General features: G+C 41.6%; 1 protein-coding gene across 1 annotated transcript; it reads right to left on the bottom strand.

Annotated features, from left to right (window-relative positions):
- Nucleotides 1–164: 164 nt before the first annotated feature.
- On the bottom strand, nucleotides 165–15,095 carry lyrm7 (LYR motif containing 7). Its single transcript, XM_078396962.1, has 5 exons — nucleotides 14,940–15,095; nucleotides 10,452–10,524; nucleotides 9,266–9,336; nucleotides 4,429–4,510; nucleotides 165–2,106 (listed from the first exon to the last, which is right to left on the bottom strand). Exons 1-5 carry the CDS (start codon nucleotides 14,955–14,957, stop codon nucleotides 2,033–2,035), a joined length of 318 nt encoding a protein of 105 aa, XP_078253088.1. The 5' UTR covers nucleotides 14,958–15,095; the 3' UTR covers nucleotides 165–2,032.
- Between the last annotated feature and the right edge of the window lie 5,417 nt (nucleotides 15,096–20,512).

The following is a 20,512-nucleotide window of genomic DNA, read 5'->3' as shown; positions in this document are numbered from 1 at the left end:
ACAATAATAGGTCACAATTTCCTTCAGTACATTGGATATTATTGTAAGGTATACAACTGTAAAATTTAATGCAATTTAAATGCAAACATATTGCATAAAAAGCAACTAACTACAGAATGCATTATTTTCCTTGCCTATCTGGCTGCTTTATCTAGAAAAAAAACTTTGAAAAGCTCATGCCATTCTGAACAATTAATTGCATCTTTCTATAACATGATCAGAATTAGAGCATGTGATGCCGATAAAGTATATTTTGGAGACATTCACAATTTTAGTTCTGAAATAAAATTTATAAACCAACAATCTCCTGCAGGTATCAGCTGTTCAGAGCAGCCACGATCTCATAAAATGCAGAGCAGGCTTGAGGGCCAAGTGGCCCCATCAAAATAATTAATTAATATGCGTCAGCATTAAACACAAAAGTGAAAACACCATTAAAAGCCATTTAATCTCCCATTATTTTATTTGTATGTAAATGAATGAAAACAATGTAAATACAGTTAAAATATTTCATGAAAAATTCTGGTTGTCTCATGTAGAAAAACATTGTTTAAAAAATAAAAACAGCTGCTTTGGCTATTTTTAGTGTAAGTTTATTCATTAATGTGGACCCAATTTTAGTTAAGATCACCTAACAAAATGGCTTAGATTATTGAGACAATTTTATTCACACTCCCCACTTCTGGGATTCATAGCTGCTCAGGAAATAACCAAATAGTGCAACTAAGCTTGCATGTAGATCCACCCCAACTTTCAACAGAAGATTTAATAAATGATGAGAAACATGTTCAAAGAACAGTATTTAAATTACTGCATTACTAGAAAAATGAACTGAGCAAGAGGCTTGTTCATATTTAGATCATACATTTAAAAAATTCCTTTACAAAAAATGAAATGCGTGGAAAGCAGGAAATCCAGTGCAAGGAGCAATCCTGATCAACAATACTTTGGAGCTGTGGCCAGAATGTTCAGTGAAAGTAAACAGAAAATGTGATGTCAATTAAATGGTTTAAGTGATCAAACCTGAGCCGTTAACAAAGTAGATTATCGGTACTATTGAACTCAGGAAAGATAGCTGCATATAAAAGCAGAGGGAATTGAATTATGAAGAACGATTAAATAAATGATCATGTTTAATTTGGAGAAATTAATAGAGTGTCACTACCATTTCTATTCCAAGCATTATAACACAACATAGATCATGAGAAGCTCTTTTATCTTTCCCAAAACAGTAAATCCAGAGGGTAGTACATGCATTTGAAATGAATTTACAACCCAGTCTGCAAAATTCATTGTTTCAAGTATCTCTTCTTCAACCTATGGAATATGTTCCAGTTGAAATATTTAGCATTGTATCCGTCAAATACACATAATTCTTCCAAAACAAATTGAAGATACAGCAGAGGTAATTTGAGATGCAATTTCAGGTTGTAATTTGCTTAGGAGAATTGATAATCTAGCAATCCCAAAATTTCCATTACTGGTGTTTGCATCATCTTTCTTGAATAACCAATAGAAACTAATTGCAATGTGTGGGCCACAAACAGATGATGCCACCACCAGAATAGAAGAAAGTAAACTGAATGAACAATAGTATTTTTTCTCATCCAAATACTTCAATTTTCTTCAGTGTTTTCAATTCAGTAATATTTCTACAAGTTAGCACATGGTCTCTTAACACCAACTAGACTGCTGTTCAATTGAGCTTACTGAATCAAAGACATTTAATTCCTTTAGTGGTTAAGGATAGAAAAGATTCCCAAAAATGTAACACTGTAATTTTACACCATATTTCACACATTGAGGAACTTCCAAAAGTTGGGAATTTTTAATCGTGGACAACTATTGTACACCAATAGTGGTTCTACACTTTTGCAAAGTCGGGGGCATCCACACAAATAACTAATTTGTCTGGAGTAAAAACAAATCAGGTGCCGTGTACCTGCATCAGATTATGTTTAGTTCAGAAGATTAATTTGGACATTACACCATTTCAATACAAGTTCAAAGTGTCACTGAAATATTTCTTATTCTAAGTAGTTTTCGTTGTAGGATTGTCATTGTAAGGCATATTATTCAGAAGAACATCTTCTCTAGGTCGAAGAACTGTAATCAACAAAATAAGAAAAAAAAAGTTATTTTTAAGAAGGAATACAGTAGAGTATCGAGATATTAAATGTGTATCAATGGGCAATTGACTGCACATGCTGCTGAAACTTCACAGATGTTTCTGAACAACTAACAGACAATTAAATTAAAATAAATGAAATATATAAATTAATTAAAAATATTTCACCAATATAAATATAAAAACTGGTTGAGTAAAGAAACTCAATTACCTATTTCCACATATATTTTCCATTTAGGTCAATAACCCCCCTTCATTCAAATGAATGGGGCCATGTTGAAGGTTAGCATAATGCTGAAAGGCTAGATATTGCATATTCACCCTTTGGTTTGGAGCATATATACTCCTTCCCTAGGCACAGTGAGTTTGGCACTGCATCAGAGATTGGATGTACAAGCATGTGACCCCTGGGGTTTCCCGCCTTTTATGCTGCAATGCATAAGGGTGGAAGTCATGAACAAGACAACGCAGTGCAGTTCTCCACTACCTCTCAGGTGAAACAAAGTACAATCAGCCCAATAATTTATAAACTATACATCTTCTAACTCTTCATTTTGTTGTATTTCTATATATTAATAATTATATTATTTATTTTTAGGGCTCCACCCAAACATCACTTTACAAAAATAATTACAACTTGTATCCAAAATTCTGTGACTGTAACACCAACAACTCACAGATATTATAATGGGAGGACCTAGGCCAAAGTTTGAAATGTAATGTATAAATTGGTGCTGAAATATCAAACATTACGAAAAGTTAAAACTCTTTTTAACATTCAAATATTGATTAGCAGAACCACAATCCATATATATATATATATATATATATATATAAAATTCAGGACAGAAGGTTTGATAAGCAAGATATGCAGCTATGGAAACATGAAAAACTTCAAATTCGTGCAATAGGCATATTCATTGCCAGAAAACTTTAAGTGAGAAAAGTTTGTAACTTGTTGGAATTCTTGTCAGATACTAATTTAAGAGATGATGCCGGGGAAGCCTGAAAACAGTGCACCTTGTGGTGAAGTAGAGAAAGAGGTTGCTGTTCCTGATTATTACCATAAAGTCCAGTCTAATTTGGTCATGCACACTTACATTCCATCATTCCGTCAACAGAGTCTAGGTTATTAAAATTTCCCATAAAACAACTAATTTGAGTTAGCACCATTTGCTGCACTGGAAAAATGTCAGAGCTGTTCAATTTATGTAAAAGCATTTGTGGAAGCCATTTTATGTGGTGTTTTTTAAAAGACTGATAAAAATGACCAATGCCATTAAAATGGAATTAAGGTTGCATATTTTGTAATCAGATCAGAGGCCAGCCAACCACACTTTGCTTTTCAGATTGAAAGGCTGTAAGCTGGTGATCTCTATGTGTAAGTGCCATGATTACTCACAGTCTGGACAGTACATGTGAGATTGATATTAGGGTTGAATAATGAGAACAGACAACAGAAACTGGGCTTCTTTCTATTACAACACGACTTGAGATGATCAGTCTGGTGCTCAGAAAAACTATTTACACGTGTAGTTAAATGGTAGAAATTAAGACTGAAAGAAGAATGAAGATGATAATTTTTTTTAAAATACAGGTTACTAGAATATGGAATGTCATATCTGAAATGTAGTGGAAGGCAAAATAAAAATGATAAGAGTATTGAAACTATATCCTGGACCTTTCAGTGAGTAGGGCTAGAACATTCAAGTCCCTGTGAACAGCAACACTTTTCTATCTCAAACCATTCAAAAATAATCTCTGCCTTTATTTTTATCTGCCACATAGAACATAGAAAATAGGTGCAGGAGGAGGCCATTTGGCCCTTTGAGCGAATGGACGAGTTCACATTTTTCCTCATTGCATCCCATTTGCCACGTCCTCACTGATTCAATTAGCTTGCTTTATCCCTCAAAGTACCTCTGTATCCACTGCACAACTTGCCCTGCACACCAAAAGACCCAGGACATGGTTTCAATATTCTACTTTTATATAAAGTTCATTTTGGTCTTTCTTTCAATATATTCAGATTCCATGCTCCAGTAACTATTAAAGAAACATATTTCGAGTCTCCCCTTTCACACTTTCTTCAGTCTATTTGTGGCATCACTGTGTCACCCTACAAAATTTGATAGAATAATTAAAGTACATTTCTAAATTGTACCATTGTATGTTTGGTTCCAATCACAATATGACCAAAAAAGAAAAGAAAATCTCGAAACATGCAAATACTGTGTTAAGAAAGAGGTAGTCTTGTTCATTTATTTCAACATATACAATAAGGTAAGAGTTTTACTTACTAATGGTATTATGGTTTGTGTGAACTCCCTGGATTACAGTCTTCCTAAGAATAACCTCTACATCTGACCCTAATTTAAGTAACTGTGAAGAAAACAACAATAAACATCAATAATTTGTTTAAAGCTAAAAACAGATACGATGTAACACAATCAGACCTCCAGCCATTGCGGTGGGATCGGGACTGTGGAGGAAGTATCAGAATTGCAAGCGTGTCTCATGTGGTTGGTTGCAAAGGCAGCAGAATGCTGCAAGTAATTGTTTTAAATGGATTTCTCCAGAAGTGAAGAAATATGATCCGCAGAATCACAATTTCACAGAGCAATCTACTTTTAATAATACCAGGCTTTATCCATTAATCCCCATTCCATTTCCTTCATCATTGTCACTGTAATGGCAGTTTCTATACCATCTCGAAATCCCACTTCGATAGCCATTACTTCTCGGGGATGAAATGTAGTTATAGCTTACGCACACGTCGCACCCTGATATGACAAAACGAATCTTCCAAACTTCTTTTCTTCATTAATTGGTTTTATTAAAGTAGCACAAATCAACGAGTAATTCATCACTTTCCGTACTTTATCAACTGTTTCTTCTTCAAACAATATCTCAGAATTCTTGTAGTTATTACCGTGTAGTTCTTACAATGTGGTAAAGAACTGTATGCTCACCATCCTCCGTCTAAACTGACCCACAACCTGTCGACACGCTCGCCTCCTCCCATCTAGACACTCCCCATTACGTATTAAGTCACACCCATAAGCATGCAAAAAAGACATAAACTAGGAATATTAAAACATAGCCATAACACAATGACAAAAACTGAATTAAGCATAAATGACTCCTACAGTCACGATTTTCAGCCAATCGATGGTTCAATTCAATGGTACTTTATCATATGTACCGAGGTACAGTGAAATTCCTTTTTTGCATATCAATAAAAATCTTACTATACATAAGCACAATCACACTTCAATACAAGAGTGTAGGAATATTAGATTGGACTGAGACAGTACCCAATGGGCGCTGAATTTCCGGTGCCACTTTGTATGACTCGGGTCTAAAGTTAATAAAAATGTAGTCTCTTAACTTAGCCATAAAGGCCCGTTGTCCAGGCAGTAGCACTGGGTTGGAGATGCAGGGATTGGCCTGGCCAGGGGATGTTGCTGATATCCTCCACCACTGCTCTGCCGCTCCGTGCAGGTGGAGGCCGTGTCCGAGTCACGCACTCAACCTCGGAGTGGTGCCTGATCCACTCGAGCCCCAGGCTATGCAGGGCCTCCACCAACCAACTCACTCCACCAACATATCGATCCGGACACAATGATATGCAATTGCCCTGTCCATTGCCTTACACAGCCATCGATCAGCCTCTGAGCCCCAGGTGATCTCAAACACTCAGAGTGCCTCTGAGGGCACAGGAGTTAAGACCCAAACCCACGTACCAGTACCTTTCTTTTCCTGTATCCACCATCTTGAATAGAGAAAATCTTCAATCTATTTCCTATAGTTATTGATCCTTCTGCTGGTAATACTGCAGCAGTCTAATGAAGTTCAGCATGTCTCCAATGACTCTTACCAACTTCTACGGGGGCATCACAGAAAGCATTCTATCAGGATGCATCAAAGCTTGGTTTGGCAACATTCTGCCCAACACTGCAATAAATTGCAGGGAGTTGTGAATATAGCCCAGTCCATCACAAAAACCAGCCTCCCCACTATTGACTCCATCTACACTTCATGCTGCCTTGGGAAACCAGCTAACACAATCAAGGACTTTTTCACCCTCGTCGCTCTCATTTCTCCACTCCTATTGAGCCTAAGATACAAAGGTTTGAAAGTACAGACACGACCAGATTCAGGAACAGCTTCTTCTCCTTTGTTATCAGACTTCAGAACAGTTCTCCCACAGGTTAAGGGGTAGTCCCGATCTTCCAACCCAACTCAATGCAGACCATACAATTTTTCTCCATAACACAGTACCACTATATTCTGCACTCTGGTATTTTTCTCTTTGCACTATTGTTATACTTGTATGCGGTTTGATTGTACTCGTGTGGACCATGATTTGACTAGATAGCACACAAACAAAGCTTTGCACTGCATCTTAGTACAGTGCCCTCCATAATATTTGGGATAAAGACCAATCATTTATTTATTTGCCTCTGTACACAATTTAAGATTTGTAATGGAAAGAATCACATGTGCTTAAAGTGCACATTGTCAGATTTTATTAAAGGGTATTTTTATACATTTTGGTTTCACCATGTAGAAATTACAGCTGTGTTTATACATAGTCCCCCCATTTCAGGGCACCATAATATTTGGGACACACGGCTTCACAGGTGTTTGTAATTGCTCAGGTGTGTTTAAATGCCCCCTTAATGCAGGGATAAGAGAGCTCTCAGCACCTAGTCTTTCCTCCAGTCTTTCCATCACCCTTGGAAACTTTTATTGCTGTTTATTAACATGAGGACCAAAGCTGTGCCAATGAAAGTCAAAGAAGCCATTATGAGACTGAGAAACAAAAATAAAACTGTTAGAGACATCAGCCACACCTTAGGCTTACCAAAATCAACTGTTTGGAACATCATTAAGAAGAAAGAGAGCACTGGTGAGTTTACTAATCGCAAAGGGACTGGCAGGCCAAGGAAGACCTCCACAGCTGATGACAGAAAAATTCTCTCTATAATAAAGAAAAATCCCCAAACACCTGTCCGACAGATCAGAAACACTCTTCAGGAGTCAGGAGTGGATTTGTCAATGACTACTGTTCGCAGAAGACTTTATGAACAGAAATACAGAGGCGACACTGCGAGATGCAAGCCACTGGTTACCCACAAAAATAGGATGGCCAGGTTACAGTTTGCCAAGTAGTTTTACAAAGAGCAATCACAGTTCTGGAAAAATGTCTTGTGGACAGATGAGACGAAGATTAACATATATCAGAGTGATGGCAAGAGCAAAGTATGGAGGAGAGAAGGAACTGTTCAAGATCCAAAGCATACAACCTCATCTGTGAAACACGGTGGTGGGGGTGTTATGGCCTGGGCATGTATGGCTGCTGAAGGTACTGGCTCACTTATCTTCATTGATTATACAACTGCTGATGGTAGTAGCATAATGAATTCGGAAGTGTACAGACACATCCTATCTGCTCAAGTTCAAACAAATGCCTCAAAACTCATTGGCCAGCGGTTCATTCTACAGCAAGACAATGATCCCAAACATACTCTAAAGTAATAAAGGAGTTTTTCAAAGCTAAAAAATGATCAATTCTTGAGTGGCCAAGTCAATCACCCAATCTGAACCCAATTGAGCATGCCTTTTATATGCTGAAGAGAAAACTGAAGGAGACTAGCCCCCAAAACAAGCATTAGCTAAAGATGGCTGCAATACAGGCTTGGCAGCTTCACCAGAGGAGACACCCAGCAGCTGGTGATGTCCATGAATCAGCAGACTTCAAGCAGTCATTGCATGCAAAGGATATGCAACAAAATACTAAACATGACTACTTTCATTTACATGACATTGCTGTGCCCCAAACATTTCAGGTGCCCTGAAATAGGGAGACATGTATAAACACTGCTGTAATTTCTACATGGTGAAACCGAAATGCATAAAAATGGCCTTTATTAAAATCTGACAATATGCACTTTAATCACATGATTTTTTTCTATTACAAATCTCAAAGTGTGGAGTACAGAGGCAAATAAATAAATGATGGGTCTTTGTCCCAAACATTATGGAGGGCACTGTACATGTGACAATAATAAACCAAAACCAATGTTTTTCCTCATCTTCCAAATCTAACTTTGTTACTGTGATGAACACAATCTTACATTTCTATGTTCCTTTACCCATAAGGCGGGAAGTCATTCAGCCCATCAAGTTAATGCTGGCACTGAGCAATCCCATCAGTCCCATTGCCCCACTTATTTCCCTGTAACATATATTCTTGCAAGCGGCCAGCAACTCTTCTCTCTCCTCCCTACATGAAAGTCAATTTTTAAAACCCATTTAACTTACCAACACATCATTGTCATGAGGGAGGAAACCAGAGGACATGGTGGAAATGTACACAGTTTCAATGACAATGGTTAACTCAACAAAACAGCATCCACGGACAGAACTGAATCTGGATCACAGGAGCTGTGCGACAGCAGCACTAACTGCTGCTCTATAGTGTCTTCCATTCCTGCATGCCTCACCAGTGAAGTTAAACTCCACGCGATACACACACACTTAATTGATGAAATACTTGCATTATGGTCTAGTTAGGTAATTCAATCTCTCAAGAATGAAGGAAACTGTTGAAAGTGGTGGATTCCCCAGTCCATCCCCACCATGAAAGGGATCTTTGGGAATCACTGCCTCAAAGCAGCTAACATCGTCAATACCTTGGCCACACACTCTTCTCACTGCGATAAAGCACAGAAGCACAAGAACCATCACCTCCAGGTTTAAGAACAGCCTTTTCCCATCAACCATCAGGTTCCTGAACTACACTGCATATCCCTAACCACAATCCTACCTCATCCTTAGAATAATTGAGTCATATGTTTATTGTTATTATTGGATCTAATGTGCCTGTGAAACATCAACAAGGAAGACTTTGTTCTGGAAGGGTCTCGACCCGAAACGTCACCCATTCCTTCTCTCCCGAGATGCTGCCTGACCTGCTGAGTTACTCCAGCATTTTGTGAATAAATCGATTTGTACCAGCATCTGCAGTTATTTTCTTATAGACTTTGTTCTGGTTCAGACTCGGTGCACATGAAAACCAAACACTCTAACAAGAGCAATCATTTGCAATTATTACTGCACTGAATAGACCTGGGTTATTTGCTTCGGAGATGATTCAGTAAGGTGACTCCGGAATTCAGAATTAATCTTCAGTCTTGCAGCTACAAAACAGGGCACACAGTGCAATATTCAATTAAAAAACCTGGTGTTACAGTAATTATTTCATGGCCAACAAATTGCACACAATTTCTAAATCTTGCATTTTATCTGCAGACGAAGCTCAATGATATTGAACAAAGATCAGTAAATTTCTTTTAATAGACAAAATAGAAATACTATATTTTGTCATAATTGGACTGATCAATCATCTTTCAAGTACATGATGAATGCAGACATTCAATTCAACATTCTGTGTGCACAATGAACTATACCTGAAAATGATATAACTGCCAAAAACATTTGGAAATCTCTGAATCTTGTATTGTTTTTCACCAAAATGCAAGTAGTGAAACCCAACCCAAATTGCTAAAATCATCCATCGGTTCATAGCCAATTAATTGGTCACCTGTCAAGGAAGAGATTGATCAAAAGCATCCATTTTAATTTTTTTTATCCTTTAGATCTTTCCAAAATCAGAGCCAAGTTCAGACTTCAAATTCTTTTTTTAGCAGTTTTACATCCCGAATATAAAGAAAGAGTAAAATCTGAAAGAAGATGCACATTTCAACTGGAATATTAAAACACGTCAATCAGGAAAGACTCTCCTTAAATGATACTTTATAGTTGGTCAGTCAGAACTGAACTTGGACTCGGCAGGGGAACACGGGGGAGGGAGAGAAATAAATTATTTTTAGTTGGAGAAATAAATCAACCATTTTTTTCAACCTTGACAGCTGGAAACTTAGCGGATTAAAAAATAGTTCATACTAAAGTTGCATACTAACTATCATCCATCTCACATGTGACTGCAATGGGGAAGATTTGTAGGTTAATTGGCTTGGTAAATGTAAAAATGGGTGTAGGATGGTGTTAATGTGCGGAGAATCACTGGTTGGCGTGGACCCGGTGGGCCGAGGCCTGTTTCCGCACTGTATCTCTAAACCAAAAAAAGAAGGCACAGCTTTGGAAGGCAATATAGCTGTAGTACTTTACAAATAAGTTTTAAAAAAAATTCCAGATGTGAAGAAGAAATAGTTACTTGAAAAATGATTCATTTTATTGTCCTTGTATTCAAAGAATAATATTTACACTACAACTCAATAATAATTCAGCCTACCTTCTAGTGCCTGATTGTCACCTCTGAACACATCTTGCCTCGTTCTGTGTAAAGACTTGAAAAGTTGCAACACCTTCCAAAGCAAAAAGATACGTTGCAGTGAGAGGTTGTCAGATATCTGTTGTGCTACACAGTCACTTACCCGTAACATTCAATGGCATTTTGACCAAAGAGCCCTGACCCATCCGAGCAAGGATGATATATTGCACTTTGGGAGGTCGAATGTAAGGAGAAAGTTTCAACATTAATGTACAGTGGAATTTTGGGGTCCAACTTGGGAACAACATGGGTGGATACAGTGGTAACGCAATACAGTGGTTAAGAAGGCATCTGGTATGCTTGCCTTCATCAGTTGAGGCTTTGAGTATAAGACTTAGGAAGTCATAATGCCTGCATTAGGGAGTATTAGCTATAAGGAGTGGTTGGCCAAACTTGGATTGTTTTCTGGGATGTTGGAGGTTGAGGGGAGGCCTGGATAAAGTACATAAAATTTTGAATGGCATACGTTGGATAGACAGTCAGACCCCCCCCTCCCGACTAGTCAAAATGTGAAACATTAGAGGACACAGCTTCAAGGTGAAAGGGGCAAGGTTTAAAGGAGACTGTGGGGAAATTTCTTGAACACAGAGTCGTCAAGTCAAGTCAATTTTATTTGTATAGCACATTTAAAAACAACCCACGTTGACCAAAGTGCTGTACATCAGTTCAGGTACTAAGAAAACGAACATATAATGGCACACAAACATAACAGCACATACAGAGTGGTGGGTGCCTGGAACGTCCTGGGTAGTGGAGGCAGATGCAATTGGGTCATTTAATAGGCTATTAGATAGGCACATGGCAGGCATTATGGGCTAAAGGGCTTGTTCTTGTGCTGTACTGTTCTATGTTCAAAAAGGGTTTATTTGCCCACAACTACCTGCATTTCCCCGTCTGGGTTACATACTATCATCCCTTGGAAACGTCATTGCTTATCTGCTGTTGGATTTAAATCCTGGAACTGCCTACCCATAGTAGTCTAGGAGCAGCTTCACCAGGTCAGTTCAGCTGGCTCAGCATCGCTTCTGAGGACATCTAAGACATCTAAATGTTCACCTATCCAGTGATTAAAAAATAAGATTTAAAATCAAATCAAACTTCTTATCGTCTCACAACTAGCTGTGAATGATGGTGAACAAGTAAAAAGCCTGTGGGAGAAAGCAACTACATCTAAAAAAGACACAAAGCACTGGCGTAACTAAGTGAGTCAGGCAGTATTTCTGGAGAACATGGATAAGTGCCGTTTAGGGTTCGGACCCTTCCTCAGTCTCTTAATAATTTCAGAGAGGGCAGAAGGCCAGCAGGGGGAGTCCAAGAGAAGGAGGAATGCTGGGGACAGAAGGGGTTGTCACTGGGAGGTAAGGACTCCTTACTATAGGAAATGGCCCAGAGGTGGAGGCGACGGAAGAAGAGCTCTACATCATGCCGAGCCCGGAACTCATTGAGGTGTGGGAAGAAGGAAATAAAGGTCAAGCCTCTGTTGAGGACTTTTTAAAAATTAAGAGTCTGAAGTAGGGTCCTGACTCAAAACGTCACCTATCCAAGTTCTCCAGGGCTGCTGCCTGATCTGCTAAGCTACTCCAGCACTTTGCGTCTTTTTTTTGTAAACCAACGTGTGGTTCCTTGTTTATACAAGAACAACTGTATTGTCAGCATTGGCAGGGCCAGCATGCACAATCCAAATGCAAAATTGAACCATTTTCAATCTCTTCAGCCAGAAACACGAGTTAATCTATTTCGCTCTACGACCTTCTTCATTACAGACAATTCATTCAATGTCACAAAGGAATTACTGAGAGTACTTGATACTGCAGTAGCAATTGGAAGCAGACAGTATTCTGGCTGTATTGGTGAAGAATTGCTCTTCAGAACAGGATGCATTGCTGGCCAAAATGTTACACTAGGAATTATAATATTGAGATCTTTCTGGTAATGTAGAAAATTGCTGATATGCACCTTGTGACAGGCCAAATTCAATCCAATTAATTACCAACCAAGACTTATACTTTTAAACATCAGCATGTCACGCAATGGGCTGTCAACAATGTCATCATATGGAACTTACCAATAAATTGCTCACCTAAGCTCACCTTTGATTCTGTCTCAACCATTCAGTCTCAGCCCTCTTTGCAGCCTGATCTAAACACAGATTACATTTGACCAAATATGGTATCAAGGAGACTTTGTGCAACAGAAGTCAATCAGCATCAAAAGTTAAATGCTCCACTGATAAGAGTCACACATTGCTCAAAGTGATTTTTGGTGACCAATTAGTTAAACTGGAGTTTGTCAGGGATGTATCCTAGGTTTACATATCTTTAGCTACTTCCATCCATCATACAGGGGGATGTTATGTAGAGATTGCACCATCTTGAAGACCATTGAAGCTCTTCAGTAAATGAAACATTTTCCTTGAATCAAACTCAGCTCTGGTCAGCAGGTTAGCAAACCTAGCAGGTTAGAAGTTGTCAAAGTAGAGGTGGTTGAAAGCTTTAAGCTCCTAGAAGTAAATATTACCAGTAACTTGTTCGGGACTAGCCATATCGAAGCAATGGACAAGAAAGCACACTAACGCCTCTACTTCCTTAGACACCTTAGGAAGTTCGGCATGTCCTCAACAATGCTCATCACCTTCTACAGATACACCGCAGAAAGCATTTTATCAGGATGCATCACAGCATGATTTGGGAACAGCTCCATTAAAGACCGCAAGAAATTGCAGAGAATTGTGGACAAAGCCCAGACCCTCACACAAACCAACCTCCCTTCCATTGACTCCATCTACACGTTTCACTGCCTCAACAACGCCACCAGCGTTATCACAAATGAGTCTCACCCGGTCACTCCCGCTTCTCACCTCTCCGATCAGCCAAGTGGTGCAGAAGAGGTTAAAACACAACCCTCAAACAAACTCAAGAATTGGTGCCTTGAGACCCAGGTTTGATCCAGTCTAAGGTTGCTGCCTGTATGGAGTTTGTACATTCTCCCCGTGGGTTTTCTCGGAGATCTTCGTATTCCTCCCACACTCCAAAGACGTACAGGTTTGTGGGTTAATTGGCTTGGGTTTGTATACTTGGTATAAGTGTAAAGTGTGTGCAGGCTTGTGTTAATCTGCGGGGATCGCTGGTCGGTGCGGACTCGGTGGGCCAAAGGGCCTGTTTCCACTCTGTATCTCTAAACTAAACGACATTAAGCAAAAATAAACTCTCAATGTACCTTGTGCAGCTTTTACACCGTTTTTAACCTGCACTTTCCCTGTAACTGTAACACTATATCCTGAACTGCTTGTTTTCACTTTTATAATACCTCATCTACTCGCATATGGTAGTTTTCTGGATAGCATGTTAAACAAAGTTTTTCACTGCATTTCAGTACATGTGACTGCACTATAAACATTCATCCCCTTCACCAGTGTGTTTCAGCAGCATTGTGAACCAGCTGCAAAATGCACTGCTTACTGAAGCTAGTACAAGAGTACAAAAATAATCACATCCAAGCATTTGTCACTCAGCAAAATTTAGTTCGGAAATACAGCACAGAAACAGGCCCTTCAGCCCACCAAATCCACGCTGACCATCGATCACCCGTTCACACGAGTTCTACGTTATTCAACTTTTGCATCAACACCCTACACACTGCCAATTTACAAAGGATGATTAACTTACAAACCCACACATCTTTGGGATGAGGGGGGAAACCAGAGCACCTGGCCAAAACCCATGCAGTCATAGGGAGAGCGTACAAACTTCATACAGACAGCATCCGAGGTCAGGATCGTAGTGTAGCAAACCATCCCTGGTTCCAAGAAAATGGGACAAATGTTGTCAAACCAAATACTTGATTCAACAGCATCATAAGGGTCCAGGCCCGAAATGTCACCTATCCATTTTCTCCAGAGATGCTGCCTGACGGGATGAGTTGCTCCAGCACTTTGTGTCTATTTTTAGTATCAGAAGAACTATGGTCAAAGAAAAAGGCAGCGTGTAAAACAATTCTAGGTCGATGAAATAATTTAGTTTTAGGAATGACTGCAACTAAACTGGATGTTTTTTTTAGAACCTATTAGAATCATGCTAATGAGATCTGTGTAACACCCTCAAACGTGTGCACTATCAAATTAACCCGAATGGGGGAATTTAGATGAAGAGGGTGAAATAGCCCACCACTCGGGTAATGTTTGCTAACTGGAAAGGCATTCGGTTGATTGCTCCTTTCTTGTCTTTGTAAGACACCTTGCAGGGTTTACAGTGTGAAGCTGAATACTACCCTCCAAGCAGAATGCCATTGATTTGCATGGTCAGTGAATCTGCATTGGGAGTACCGGGCGGTGCATCTGCTACACCGGGAGTCCCGGGCGATGCATCTGCTACACTGGGAGTCCCGGGCGCTGCAGCGGGAGTCCTGGGCGGTGCAACTGCAGCGGCCCCGCGCGCCGGTCCCGGGGCTCACCTTCACCCGCGAACCCATCGTCCTCCGCTCCGCCCCGGCCCGCCGTGACGCAACAAACACTCCCCCGGATCGGCGCCGCCAAGGGACAAACCGCGCCACCGCTTTGTCAAAATAGCGATCCCGCCCTGCGCCCAGAGCCAGGCCGGCACCTGGACCTGTGACAGACACAAGATGCACCAGGACCAGTGACAGACACAAGACGCACCTGGACCCGTGACAGACACAAGATGCACCAGGACCCGTGACAGACACAAGGTGCACCAGGACCAGTGACAGACACAAGGTGCACCAGGACCAGTGACAGACACAAGATGCACCTGGACCCGTGACAGACACAAGATGCACCTGGACCCGTGACAGACACAAGATACACCAGGACCAGTGACAGACACAAGATGCACCTGGACCTGTGACAGACACAAGATGCACCAGGACCAGTGACAGACACAAGACGCACCTGGACCCGTGACAGACACAAGATGCACCAGGACCCGTGACAGACACAAGGTGCACCAGGACCAGTGACAGACACAAGGTGCACCAGGACCAGTGACAGACACAAGATGCACCTGGACCCGTGACAGACACAAGATGCACCTGGACCCGTGACAGACACAAGATACACCAGGACCAGTGACAGACACAAGATGCACCAGGACCAGTGACAGACACAAGGTGCACCAGGACCAGTGACAGACACAAGATGCACCTGGACCCGTGACAGACACAAGATGCACCAGGACCAGTGACAGACACAAGGTGCACCAGGACCAGTGACAGACACAAGATGCACCTGGACCCGTGACAGACACAAGATGCACCAGGACCAGTGACAGACACAAGATGCACCTGGACCCATGACAGACACAAGACGCACCTGGACCCGTGACACACACAAGATGCACCTGGACCCATGACAGACACAAGATGCACCAGGACCAGTGACAGACACAAGATGCACCAGGACCAGTGACAGACACAAGATGCACCAGGACCCATGACAGACACAAGATGCACCAGGACCAGTGACAGACATAAGATGCACCAGGACCAGTGACAGACACAAGATGCACCAGGACCTGTGACAGACACAAGGTGCACCAGGACCTGTGACAGACACAAGATGCACCAGGACCTGTGACAGACACAAGATGCACCAGGACCAGTGACAGACACAAGATGCACCTGGACCCATGACAGACACAAGATGCACCGAGGGACAGGCAGCATCTCTGGAGAGAAGGAATGGGTGACGTTTCGGGTCAATAGACAATAGGTGCAGGAGAAGGCCATTCGGCCCTTCGAGCCAGCACCGCCATTCACGGTGATCATGGCTGATCATCCACAATCAGTATCCTGTTCCTGCCTTCTCCCCATACCCCCTGACTCCGCTATCTTTAAAAGCTCTATGTAATTCTCTCTTGAAAATATCCAGAGAATTGGCCTCCACTGCCTTCTGAGGCAGAGAATTCCACAGATTCACAACTCTCTGGGTGAAAAAGATTTTCCTCAACTCTGTTCTAAATGGCCTACCCCTTATTCTTAAACTGTGACCTCTGGTTCTGGACTCCCCCAACATAGGGAACACGTTTCCTGCCTCTAGCGTGTCCAATCCCTTAATAATCTTATATGTTTCAATCAGATCCCCTCTCATCCTTCTAAATTTCAGGGCATACAAGCCCAGTCACTCCATTCTTTTAACATACGACAGTCCAGCCAGCCCAGGAATTAACCTGGTGAACCTACGCTGCACTCCCTCAATAGCAAGAATGTCCTTCCTCAAATTTGGAGACTAAATCTGCACCCAATACTCTAGGTGTGGTCTCACCATGGCCTTGTTCAACTCTTTGCTCCTATACTCAACTCCTCTTGTTATGAAGGCCAACATGCCATTAGCTTTCTTCACTGCCTGCTGTACCTGCATGCTTATTTTCAGTGACTGATGTACAAGGACACCCAGATCTCATTGTACTTCCACTTTTCCTAACTTGACACCATTCAGATAATAATCTGCCTTCCTGTTCTTGCCAACAAAGTGGATAACCTCACATTTATCCACATTAAACTGCATCTGCTGTGTATCTGCCCACTCATCCAACCTGTCCAAGTCACCCTGCATCTTCATAGCATCCTCCTCACAGTTCACACTGCCACCCAGCTTTGTGTCATCTGCAAATTTGCTAATGTTACTTTTAATCCCTTCATCTAAATTATTCGTGTATATTGTAAATAGCTGCGGTCCCAGCACCGAGCCTTGCGGTACCCCACTAGTCATTGCCTGCCATTTTGAAAGGGACCCGTTAATCCCTACTCTTTGTTTCCTGTCTGCCAACCAATTTTCTATCCATATCAGTACCCTACCCCCAATACCCTGTGTTCTAATTTTGCACACTAATCTCCTATGTGGGACCTTATCAAAGGCTTTCTGAAAGTCCAGGTACACTACATCCACTGGCTTTCCCTTGTCCATTTTCCTAGTTACATCCTCAAAAAATTCCAGCAGATTAGGCAAGCATAATTTCCCCTTCGTAAATCCATGCTGACTTGGACCGATCCTGTTACTGCTATCCAAATGTGCCACTATTTCATCTTTTATAATTTTCTCCAGCATCTTCCCCACCACCGATGTTAGGCGAAAAGGTCTATTTCTGTTTTCTCTCCCTCTTTTCTTAAAAAGTGGAATAACATTAGCTACCCTCCAATCCACAGGAACTGATCCTGAATCTAAAGAACATTGGAAAATGATCACCAATGCGTCCACAATTTCTAGAGCCACCTCCTTAAGTACCCTGGGATGCAGACCATCAGGCCCTGGGGATTTATCAGCCTTCAGTCCCATCAGTCTATCCAATACCATTTCCTACCTAATGTGAATCTCCTTCAGTTCCTCCGTCACCCTAGGTCCTCTGGCCATTTGTACATCTGGAAGATTGTTTGTGTCTTCTTAAAGTACCTGTTCAACTCCTCTGCCATTTCCTTGTTCCCCTTCTACAGATACAGAGATAAGGAAGTATAAGGTGTGTAAACGAGACAAAGGGGATGTCGATCAAGGAGCATGTAGAATAGATAATTGTTAGCTGGGAGAAGGTAACAACAAAGCAAACAGAGATAAAATGTAAAGAGGAAAGTCAGACTAGTCAGTGAACTGGGGAAGGGGAGAGAGGGAGAAGGAGAGAAAGCAAGGGTTACTTGAAGTTAGAGAAGTCAATATTAGTTTTCGCACCTTACACTTCCTTATCACTGTATCTCCCTCTCCCCGACTCAGTCTGAAGAAGGGTCTCGACCCGAAACGTCATCCATTCCTTCTTTCCAGAGCTGCTGCCTGTCCCGCTGAATTACTTCAGCATTTTGTGTCTATCTTCGGCTTAAACCAACACCTGCAGTTCCTTCCTACACAACATGCACTGAGACCGGTTACAGGCACAATGTGCTGGACTAACTCAGCATCTCTGGAGAAAAGCAATAGGTGACGTTTTTGGTTGAGACCCTTCTTCAGCCTAGTCAGGGGAAAGGGAAACAAGAGATGTAGGCAGTGATATAGAGACATATAGAACAAATGAATGAAAGATATGCAAAAAGGTAACAATGATAAAGGAAACAGGTCATTGTTGGCTGTGGGCTAGGTGAGAACGAGTTATACAGACAATGAAACTTAACAGGATGACAGTGAATAGTACAATGACGGCTGGGGGAGGGAAGGAAAGAGAGGGAATGCAGGGGTTACTTGAAGCTAGAGAAATCATAGTTCATATCACTGGGTTGTAAGCTACCCAAGCGAAATATGAGATGCTGTCCCTCCAATTTGCTTTTAGCCTCACTCTGACAATGGAGGAGGCCTGACAAGGTCAGCGTGGGAATGGGACGGGGAATTAAAGTATTTAGCAACCGGGAGATCACGTAGGCCCAGGTGGACTGAACAAAGTTGTTCAGTGAAACGATCGCCCAGTCTACATTTGATCTTTGATATAAGAGTACACACCTGGAACAACAGATGCAGTAGATAACACCTGGAACAACAGATGCAATGTTTGGTTAGCAGCAACTAGTGGAGTTTCACAGGAATCTGTGCTGCCATTTGTACGAGGGGATTGAAGGCTTTGTCACCAAGTTTGCGGCTAATACGAAAATAGGTGTAGGGGCAGGTAGTGTACAGAAAGCAACGGCTCTGCAAAAGAACTTGGACAGGTTGGGAGAGTGGGCAGATGGAATATAGAGTAGCAAAGTGTGGAGTCATGCATTCAGATAGTAGGCATAAAGGCGTAGACCATTTTCTAAATGGGGAGAGAATCCAGAAATCGGAGGTGCAAAGGCACTTGGTGCAGGATTCTCAAAAAGTTAATCTGCAAAGATAGACACAAAAAGATGGAGTAACTCAGTGGGACAGGCAGCATCTCTGGAGAGAAGGAATGGGTGACTTTTCGGGTCGAGACCCTTCTTCAGACTTGTTAGGGATAAGGGAAACAAGAGATATAGACGATGATGTGGAGAGATAAAGAACAATGAATAAAAGAGATGTAAGAAAGTAGCAATGAAAAAGGAAGCAGGCCACTGTTAGCTGTTTGTTGGGTGAAAACAAGAACCTAGTGCGACTTGGGTGGGGGAGGGATAGAGAGAGAGGGAATGCCGGGGCTCCCTGAAGCGAGAGAAATCGATATTCATACCACTGGGCTGTCAGCTGCCCAAGCGAAATATGAGATGCTGTTCTTCCAATTTGCATTTAGCCTCACTCTGACAATGGAGGAGACCTCGGACAGAAAGCTCTGTGTGGGAATGGGAAGGGGAATTAAAGTGTTTATCAACCGGGAAATCAGGTAGGTTCAGGCGGACTGAACGAAGGTGTTCAGCGAAACAATCGCCCAGTCTGTGCTTGCTTTCGCCGATGTATAAGAGTCCACATCTTGAACAACGGATACAGTAGATGTGGTTGGAGAAGGTGCAAGTCGAATCTAGTAAAGAAAGCAATCACAATGCTAGCATTTATTTCAAGAGGGCTAGAATACAAAAGCAGGGATATAATGCTGAGGCTCTATAAGGCGCTGGTCAGGCCACATTTGGAGTATTGTGAGCAATTTTGGGCACCATATCTGAGGAAGGACCAGAGGAAATCTACAAGAATGATCCCAGGAAAGAGTGGGTCAACATATGATGAGCTTTTGACGGCACTGGGCCTGTACTCGTTGGAGTTTAGAAGGATGAGGGGGGACCTCATTAAAACATTCAGAATAATGAAAGGCTTGGATAGAGTGGATGTGGAGAGGATGTTTTTACTAGTGGGCGAGTATAGGACTAGAGGTCACAGCCTCAAAATTAACGTTCCTTTAGGAAGGAAATGAAGAGGAATTAATTTAGTCAGAAGGTGGTGAATCGGTGGAATTCTGCCACAGAAGGCTGTGGAGGCCAAGTCAATGGATATTTGTAAGCCAGAGAAAGATAGATTCTTGGTTAGTATGGTGTCAGGGGTTTTGGGGAGAAGGCAGGAGAATGGGATTAGGAGGGAGAGATAGATCAGCCATGATTGAATGGCGGAGTAGACTTGATGGGTTGAATGACCAGGTTCTTGTTGATATATGCCA

Source organism: Rhinoraja longicauda, chromosome 3 (assembly GCF_053455715.1).
Source record: "Rhinoraja longicauda isolate Sanriku21f chromosome 3, sRhiLon1.1, whole genome shotgun sequence".
NCBI lineage: Eukaryota > Metazoa > Chordata > Chondrichthyes > Rajiformes > Arhynchobatidae > Rhinoraja > Rhinoraja longicauda.
This window is presented reverse-complemented; position numbering and strand designations above follow the sequence as displayed.

Excerpts from the sequence above, each read along its gene's own strand:
- lyrm7 (XM_078396962.1), bottom strand. Across the intron at positions 4,511-9,265 it reads CTCCGAAGCAAATAACCCAG|TTACTTAAATTAGGGTCAGA; the intron begins GTCTATTCAGTG and ends TTTTCTTCACAG. Across the intron at positions 2,107-4,428 it reads CACAAACCATAATACCATTA|TTCTTCGACCTAGAGAAGAT; the intron begins GTAAGTAAAACT and ends TGTTGATTACAG.